Source organism: Homalodisca vitripennis, chromosome 8 (assembly GCF_021130785.1).
Source record: "Homalodisca vitripennis isolate AUS2020 chromosome 8, UT_GWSS_2.1, whole genome shotgun sequence".
Taxonomy (NCBI): domain Eukaryota; kingdom Metazoa; phylum Arthropoda; class Insecta; order Hemiptera; family Cicadellidae; genus Homalodisca; species Homalodisca vitripennis.
Genome location: NC_060214.1, coordinates 94,919,373 through 94,929,663, shown reverse-complemented (window position 1 = coordinate 94,929,663; position 10,291 = coordinate 94,919,373). Strand labels below are relative to the sequence as shown.

The following is a 10,291-nucleotide window of genomic DNA, read 5'->3' as shown; positions in this document are numbered from 1 at the left end:
AAACTAATTTAATTTTTTTTGTGTGTGTGCTTACTACTTAACCAACAGAAGAATACACGTAAATAAAAAAGTTAGTTACAAAAAAGCATATATAAAATAAATAATGTTTGGGTCTTGAAATACTTCACTATAAATGTCAGGGATTAAAAATTAATTGTTCATTTTCCTTCTCTATTTGTTAGCTCTAGGCTAATAGGCTTCGGGAAATCCCATGCCGCCTCATGTTCAGGTCCTTAACCCCTATATGTCCTACAGAAATAAGTAGCTGAACCATTTCAAGTAGCTAGTTATGTAATTGATGTACATACTATGCATTCACTTTTTGTAATAATTGTATTAAAAATTCACCTCAACACATTGTACGATTAAATGATTTTAGAGCTTTAGATAGTATTTTTTTCATAAAAAATACATTAGTATGTAGTTAGCTCATATAAAATATCAGCACAATCCTGTAATCACTTGGATGATATGCCATCAAATACCACAGAGTTATTAGTTCTTAGCGATATGATGAACGACTTATTGATAAACTGGAAAGAAAAAAAAATAAAGACAATATCTTGTAATAGAAACAAAATGATAGGTCAAAACTAGGGCAACGGGCTAGCTAACATGACTTTTGATTCCTTTACCCACTTCAACGAAGTACGTGTTGAAGCCAAGTGATCTCCAAAAATTCATTACATCCATCTTCACTAAACAGTTTATACTGAAAACAATCATTCCTAATGTTCCAAGAAGGATCCTGCTTGTTCAGGACTTCTTGTAGATAGCTGGTAATGGTGATAGCTTTGGTACGTTGTATACATCTAAATTACTTTCTAAGCTAAACAGATGACCATTTAAGCATGTGGATTGAGTTTAAATTAATGAAAACAGAAGCCACACTATATCGCGACGTTTCATCAAATAACGAAGAAGCTTCTCTCTATTTCAACATTTAATTGTTTTAAAATCGATCTTCTAAACACGTAAAACCGCGTAATTTAAAGCGCTAAAGTAATTGGCATAACATAAAAAAGGCAAAGTTAAATATCTTTTGTGATTTTTATTTGGCATCCAAGCCTCGATGTCTCTGTTAAGCCGAAAGCTAGGTCCAGCATATCATTTTCCTCATCAGATATAGATTACGGCTGTTGTAAACAACCAATATGCGTGTTGAGAAATACTGGTGTACATATAGCGTAGACCCGAAATTGTTTTTACATATATTACTTGTATACTTACTAGTGAAGTAAGAGTTGTATTCTGAGATTTAGTATTCGTCACTCTGTATATATCCATCAATGATACAGATGTATCATTGGGTGCTGATGGTGCCCAAAAATGTTTATAATTATCGGGTCGAGACAAAGAAAGATACTAAGTTAAATACTGTCAAATGGTGATACTCATATATATGACAATACTGCTTACTTGGAATAGAGTGATAGTAAACGTGTAACGCCGTGAATTTTATACAAATAAAATAATGTAGACTTAATAGTTACAATAAGAAAAGTTTTGAAATCATGGTAAATTTCAGTATTGCCAGTCCACATTAAATATAACTTAGTCATGTTAATTTAGTATTATATGAATTCAAAAGGAATTCATTCGATGCATAACATGTAAAGGAAATTAATCCTTTAGAACTATTTCCTACTCATCTAACGGCAAGTTATAGTATGCCTTTTGATTATGTATGTGCTGTTATGTTATTTGGTTTGAAGACCTGTACCGGAAATCAATGTTATCTTGATTGATTTTTCTCAGTTCTCGGGTCTCACATATCAATGTAAGGTTTTTTTATGTATTGTCGTACTGGAAATGCTAGGTTACCCCATAACTTTTAGATATTGCCGGTTTGTTGTGATTTAGAAATTCGTTACTGTATCATTACTTTTTGTAATTAATACCTTATGGCTACAGAACCTAAAGACAGTGGAATGGCGTCTTTGGACGAAAGCAGTAGAGATGTAACCCCCGAGAAACCTAAGGCTATTGTTGCTGAAGAGGATGATGATGATGAGGTAATAAATTGCATTCAAGTAGGCCTATATGTAACTTTATTAATACGATAAGTTCATTTTGGAAAACATACGGAATAATATGTCTTAGCCTTTTAAGATCCTTAAAAACAAACATTTAGAAATTGTGTCTAGAAAAAGGGATGAGTAGGTTAATTTATAACCAAGGCATATAGGCCTAGTAGGCCTACACTATTTGGTTAGCTCAAATGTCCAGTCCTAGTGTATTATCCAGTTTCATATCTTTCAATTTGTTTATAATTTTGCAGGTGTGGTTCTATGGGCCGAGTTATATTAACCCTTTCGAGGTCAACTTCCGATATATTGGAATTTTGTAGCCTAATAGTTATTATGGCAAGCGTCATATATATCGGATGTTTCATAACAAATGTTTTGGGTAGGGTACGATAAGCGGATCCGGTTTTTTATATCGAAGAATGTAATCATTGATACCTAATATTAGCATCTCAAATCCTAGACTATCAATCAGTTCTCAATAACAACCATATGTTTTAAATTAAAATATGAATCTAATATTTACAGTGATCAAACAAATTATTGTAACCAAAATTAGGAAAACTGAAGACGACCATATTTGCTCCTCTCACAGTTACAGTTGTTCCTTTCCCACAAATTTCACATAATGGGTTTTTCCGCACGAGTCTAACATGTTGAAGTCATGAAAAACATGTCTTATCTTTTTCCAAAGCAATGTTGTGTGGTTTTCTAAAATTGACTGTAATTTTTAATAATCAAATGTTACTTATTTAACCCATTGCGGATCACTGACGAGCTGGGCTCGTCACGCAGCGGCCGGGCGTAACGGCACGATGACGAGCTCAGGTCGCAAAAGCGGTCTGCTTTTAAATTTCCCTCCAAATAGTTCTTTTAATGTCTGATAGATCGGGCGATCGTCTTCACTTGTCAACTAAGAGTATTTAACAACGGTCTACGTTTAGAGTTTTCAAAAGTTTTATAAATATCCTACAGATCGCAGTTGTATGTCGAAGTTTACTCTCTGCTTTTTAGCGCTGATTGGGTGTTTTCCTCAGTTGTTATTATAATACTTTTGAGGTTAGTGACACAACGAAAAGACGTAGACGTACATGTTGGCGGGTTTAGTCTAGACAATGGCTCGGATGTTGTAATCGCTTTGCCCGAGCCGCTTTATTTAGACTATGATTCAGACATCATCCCTGCCACCCTGGAACCTTGCTCGCGTGTTATCGTTCCTACATCCCTAGCAGGATACCCTAGCAGGCCCATGTTTCATCTGAACGAATACATTCACAGCTGAATTTTATAGTATACGATAGCGAACGATACTGTGGCGCACCATTGCTGTTCGTGCGGCCGCTAACCGTAAATTAATTCGTGCCCGCTGGTGACCGCGCGCCAAAACAATACGATCCGCAATGGGTTAAAATTGAAATATTACATTAAGAATATTATTTGAAAGTGTTTGCAGCTATTGATATTAGATTATTTAATTAATTGTTAAAAATTTTTTTTTAGGGTTTTAGGTTACGTTGGGCAAGGAAAAAAGTGAAAGGATTTTTTAACTGCCAGGAAATAAGGAAAGATGTGCTTTTTGCAGCAAAAAGAGCCTATAAAGTGGTGGCAAGATGAAAAAATTTTGAACAGCTTGCAAGAAGTGTGAAAGAGTATTGCATTGATTATGTTATCCATATAGGTTACAATGTGTGCTAAATTTAAATCAAATTCATTTGTTTTTTTTTTATAGTTTGTTTTTTGTCAGTGTCCTGAACTAAGAATAGGCCTATCTGGAAAATATTTGGTTTAGTTCACATGAGGGATAGAGTACGATGAGCGGACCTGGTGTTTTTTATATATAGAAACTCAAACGATACTTAATTATTATACCCATGACATAATCAACCAATAGTAATTTATTTGAACAATAATTATGTAATCTGCACCAACTGTACACATATTATATTCTAAACGCAATTTGTTCTATGGGTAACGTCTTTTACATTAAATCAGATAGTTGGAATGCATTTAAAAAACTATGCAAAAGAACACTAAAAGATAATTTACTCTTTCTTTCTCGGTTTAAGATGTTTGTTTTGCTGTTACATTCTCTTTATTATTTAAATTAATTTTCCTGTCAGCTGTCTTAATTTTTTGTTTGATTAAGATTAGGGCCTATGGTTTTTTTTTTTATAATTTGACATTATGTAATTGTTTAAACTATTTCTATATATTTGAAACATGACATTAATTTAGTGTTTTATATACATTGATATTGATTAATAGTTATGTTCGATATATAAAGTATCGATGATCGTACTAAGCGATAAAAAATCCGAGTTCCCTCTACCCCCACATAAGGTTAATTTTATCCATCCATTGTTGGGAAACGTGGTATTTAGGATTTTGTACAAAATTTGGTATCAATTTACAATAACGTGACCATGGAAAGGTATGTTCATTTTTTTTTCCTGAAAACTACAATTTTTCCTGAAAACAATAGTGAAGAAAAAAATTCGTTGGCAACGAAAGTCAAAGGAGTTACGATTTTTTGAAATCCTCTGAAAACTCTGTTTTTGACAGTACCTCTGGCAATTTTACTGAAATGATGCTGACTAGTACGTTAATCCTGTCAACGATGCCTGCCCGCTGCGCAGTGCTGCGCACTGCTTGCTCTTTTAGAAAAAAAATTAACTCGAGCTTGCAAAAGTCGAATCCCAGATCACGTGATGCCCCTGCTCCTTAACCCTCCAAGTGTTGTTCGACAAAATTTTGTTGGTTATTTTCCATCCTTAACGCAATAATGCCCGAAAGGCATCAATATAATACAATAATATACTTTCCCCCCAGTTTATATGCACCTGTGATAATAATACTTGGCTATAAATGCCCAACCCATGAAAAAAAGTCCATTTTCCATGGTCACGCTATTGTAAATAAATACCCAAAATTTATATAAATATATAATCCTAACAGAGAATTTTCTTGAGAGTCATACTTTTTGTAGATGTGTATAGGCATATTCACTGTTAGAATATCTAAGGCTTTATGCCTTAACATTTTTTTATCATTGGCCAGAATTGGTTTGAAAACTATTATTTTCAAAAATTTAAAATTTACAATAATTAAGTATTAAAAATTCATACTAATAGACTATGCCTTTTGCAAGTACATGGCATATATTGTTATAGCCCATTGTATAATATACAATATAAGAAAATAGGTAAAGGATGTCATTTGTAGTTCCTAAAACAGCCATTTCCCTGACATTTTTTCAAATTCCATAAATATAATAATAATATTTATTTTTTTTATAATAATAATATTAAATTTAATATTAATAATATAATAATATCTCTGGTATACTTGTAATGTAGACTGGTGCCTAAAGGGTTAAGCAGCCACTACCACAATCTAATCAGTGTATCAAATTATCAATTAGAAATACCTAAATTAGGACCTATCAAATACAAAAACAATTATAGTTATTTACAATTAGGCAATGGCTGCAGTGTAAATTCAATAAGTGGCCACCACGACAATTGAATCTGATTAGAAATATCTAAACTATCGAATATAAAAACATTTGGCCCATAGATATTTATAATTCATAATATTTGTGTTACAGGATATTGATGAAACATTCACAGAACGACTCTTTGGTTTGACAGAGATGTTCCCTGAACCTGTAGTAAACTTCACTGTTTCTGTAGCGAGAACCACTAAAGCTGGAATTAAAGGTAACTTAGCCTAATGTATTCATTGGTATCTTTAAATAATTGAAGGGAGTACAAGTTAACTCTTTTAGTGCCACTCATTTGTTTATAATATTAAACAAAAAATGCTTACAGTATTTTTAGACATGTTTTCCAAAAATGCTGTATTGTGTTTAACAATCTGCCCGAGTACATGCAGTTATAAAAATATAACTTTGTTATAGAGTGTGAGTTAAAGTATGGATACACTCTGTTTAGTCTTTGATGGATAAAGATGGAGGATGGAACTCGGGACACCTTTCTAAGAAATATAAGTGAACATTTTAGTCACTGTTACAACTTTGCCAATTTCCCACAAAATGGGATTTGGAGAGGGGAGCGGCTCAAAATTTTAAAATGTAAATCATAGTAGTATTTAGTATAGTAGTAAAGTATTTTAAAAAAGCGATATAATAGTATAGACAAAAATACCAAAATAATCAATATTGGGAACATTTCTCGACTCCAAAATTATGAATTTAGCATGATGGGCATCGGTAATTATGCTGATGCTACCTGGTGACAGGCGGGCAAAGGCAATGTGTTAAATAACACACAGCACAATGATCCAGCCTAAAATCTTTGTAAACTAATTAAACCTACATTGGTTCACTTTACCACTTGGCCCATTTTAAAGAATTTGCATTTTTATACAATCAATCAATCAAATCAATCAAATTCTTTATTGCCTTTATACAAGTTTCACAAGCATGGCATCGTCAAATTAGAACAGGAACAAGAATAAAAATTCAACTTAATACTAAAAAAATATTAAGAACATTTCACAAATATAATATCGACTGTAGGGCATGAGTTATTATATATTAAAAAATTTAGTTTAAGATTAAAGACTACATAAAAGACAAAAGTCAGCACATTAGAACTAATGACCTTCTTGTGTAAGTGAAATGAAGACAATTTAATGTCTCATTTTATTTTTCCATATTTACAAAATGGTTTTCATCCCAAATACTGTAGAAACATTCCTAAGTAGTTACTTTTTGAGGTATTAAAAAAATAATACTTTAAAGAATTCAGGACAATATGTTTACTAGTATATAGTAAACTTTACTAGACTAAACTTATAATGAAAATGTCTTCATTCGGTAGATATATGTACATTGAACTTATGACCTACATGTACACCGGGTTCAAAATTTACTCTGATCCACAGAATCTGCATATTTATTTCAGGCATTTTATATCTATGATTGCTGTGGACCCAATGTTCATAAGCTATGGGAGTGTTAAAAGATGTTTTTATAGCAATAACTTCAGAGCACCATAGTTAGCCCATGGTCAAAGCCACGTATGAAAAGAAATGTGCACAGTATGTCACAAAATGTCGTTCAATTTACAAACGTCTTAGAATTAAACTTGCAAGTTTCTTTGGATTTAATTTGAGATGCCTGTACACTATCATATGTAATCATTTATGGACATACCAACATAAAATTGGAGAGCTTGACCTGGTTCGCCCTTTGCTATTTTTAGAAATTCCATTAAGGCAATAAAATCAACCAGCAGCACTTTTTGAAAACACCCCAGGGCCGCTAAAATGGACCTTAATTCTTTTAAAAAGATAAGCAGCATGTTAAATCAAAATCTAATTCAACAAAATCATATAGAATATGATTATATGTAAAATAACTTGTTTAATTTATACTGTGTCAAATTACACTGTTTCATTTATTATAGCCAGTAATAAAAATCTCCATATACTACTAATATTTATAATAATGTTTTTATTAATTTGAACGAATTACAGTGGTAATGAATCAGATTTATGATATAATATCGTATTTCATGTATTGTTAGAATTATTTGGGCATTTTACACTTACTTGTTTGTATAGTCTTTTAATAAACGATTTCTACCGTTACAGGATTTTACAATCTATCAAGGAATGCACTGTGGATAGCTGCAAGTTCATCACTCATATTGTTTGGACCACTCTTATTTGAAGTTGAACGAGCACAACTAGAGGAATCTCAGCGAAGCCAGCAGAAACAGGTATTTTAGTGTTCCGATAGAGACATGAATACAAAGTATCAATTCCAGTTTGAATAAATTAACACATTAAATTTTAATTATAAAAATACACTAATATGGTTTATGATAGGGCATGTAATCCAGCCACTTCAGATTTTGAAATAAAGTTTTCTCTTGCCTGGTATTTATACTGGGCATATCTAATCCTTTCATTGATGTCGAAAGCCTTGCGTATAGTACAGGTCATCACCCAACCCTTTATTGACATGATCCAGTATATCAAACCACCTAGGCTAGCAAAAACGGCTGCTATCCAATTATATCAGACTGGCATTTATTAAAGGCTCACTATATTTATTTATTTGTTTGTTTTCATTTCCTACCATCCAAATATTGTAAATTACATAAATAAAAAAAAAAAAAAAAAAAAAAAAAAAAAAAAAAAAAAAAAAAAAAACACATTCGTGTTAGCTTGCAGGGCTTTTTGCATTTCTCTTATAGTACAAGAGATGTTTCAGTACACTTCAGCCCATTCAAGTAGCTTAATGAAGTGCTGTTACCTAACAATAAGCCCCCATGAGAAGATATCGCATGTTCCTAAACATGTTATCCAAAGACTTGTGCCCTCAAAGCTCAGCAGTCTCCTCATGCCCTCAAAGCTCAGCAGTCTTCATGCTCTCAAAGCTCAGCAGTCTCCTCATGCTGCCACACATCCTACACTCAGGGTTTCTGTCAGTCTCCTGTACTGTGAAGGTGCTTGCTCAGATGATAGTGCCCTGTTACAAACCCTTTTGTATATCGCAGAACAGATGTCCTCAGCTGAAGTGCCTCAGAGACAATCTCTCCGAGAGAGGTGAGTGTAAAACAAGCTTACTTGCTCTGAGCTCCAGAATTGTGGTCCCTCTACTTTGATGCTTGTTCTTTGCCCAGGAGTATTGCTTGTAATGGGTATTGTCATGCAGCGGAACAATCCATTTTCTCAGCACACCTCATTGTTCTTTTTCTTTCTAATGTTAATTACAAGTTTTAGTTTTTGTAATGCCTCAGAGTGTATTATGGAATGTATTGTGTTTCCACAAGGCTTTTTCATTCTCTTACTGCGTCATACCTCCAGTGATTACTGAGAATAGTCCATTCCATTCTTTGTCATGACACAATTCTTCACCAGTCATTGGAAGGCCCTACCCATTTGCTTACTATTACATTACTCATAAGGTTGGGGGTGGGAGGGGGGGAGTGAGGGAGGGGGGGGGGGTGGGGGGGGGGGGGGGTGGGGGGGGGGGGGGGTGGGGGGGGGGGGGGGTGGGGGGGGGGGGGGTTTCCCAGGAGGATCTGTTTTTTTTTAGCGATTTGTAGAACTGCTGAAACTGTGAACTGGTTGGCCTCATGGTACACTTCCGGGGTGCGCAAAAGGCCCTTGATACAGTGCATGGCAATAGGCCGCCGCCCCTTAGAAGAAGAAGACAAGACCAGTTAACTAACTCATGTCCAGTGATGCTGGGTGGAACTCCCATGTTTGGATGTACTCGTGCTCGTGCAAACCCTTTAAACACCTGTACAAAAGATTCCAAGAGTCAATCTCGCATCGGATCCGACGCTGCGCTAAGAGGAAAATGAACTGGAGCTGAACTCAACATTCGAACTGGAGTCAGTTGGAAGGTAGACAGATGATAATGGAAATTTGAAATTCCTGTAAATTCTAGCAACAAAACTCAAACCCCTGGGGATCACATACACCTTGCACACCTTATATTCTCTTTGACAAAATCCTCAAGTTAAAATTTTGGCTGCAGGAAGGATGCTAAATAAGGATGGGGAGGAATAGACATTGAAGTGAGTAACACAAGCAATAATTTATTTACAAATAAGAAGAGTCAGTACTGTATAACATTTTATTATAACACACTACTGTGATACTGCAGTTAGCACTCAAGCATTTTACAAAAAAATACTCAAATATTTACAGTGTACAATACAAAATGCATTTCATCCAAAACTTAAGTCACTTGAACAACTACACGATTTCATTTTTCACTGAAGTTATTATGTTATGCTACGTTGATAATTTGAAACTTGTCTTGATATTGTCTGACTAGAAGAGGTAGGAAATTACCGTGGAGAAGTCAATGCCATATTTGGTCCAAGGTTACCAGACATGGAATTTGGTCCGAGAAGAAACTGAAACACTAATATTCTTGTAAATATATACACAATAACAGATTGCTTTCAAACACAGAAACATCAGAGAAAGTGTATGAATAGCTAATGTACAGGAGGGGTGCTGGTCTTTACAACACTATACCAGTAGCAACTGAAAGCATTGGGGTAACATAAGGCTAAAAGAGAAGTTGAGAAAATTTTTCTTTAATTCATTTTATTTTTAGGCTTTAAAAGATTTGTATTTATTTCTGAAGATCCAATTTTAAATCCAAGCATCAAGTAATGTATTGATTACTTGAAATACATTTTCATGATATACTATCTATAAAATATTTTACGTTTAATATTAACCCAGATAAATTGCATATCAATATAAAT

General features: G+C 33.9%; 1 protein-coding gene across 1 annotated transcript; it reads left to right on the top strand.

The window, feature by feature from the left end:
* The first annotated feature begins 1,745 nt into the window (after window positions 1–1,745).
* On the top strand, window positions 1,746–7,801 carry LOC124367154 (mitochondrial import receptor subunit TOM22 homolog). The gene is made up of 3 exons (XM_046823804.1): window positions 1,746–2,015; window positions 5,635–5,746; window positions 7,647–7,801. Exons 1-3 carry the CDS (start codon window positions 1,905–1,907, stop codon window positions 7,781–7,783), a joined length of 360 nt encoding a protein of 119 aa, XP_046679760.1. The 5' UTR covers window positions 1,746–1,904; the 3' UTR covers window positions 7,784–7,801.
* Window positions 7,802–10,291: the final 2,490 nt, after the last annotated feature.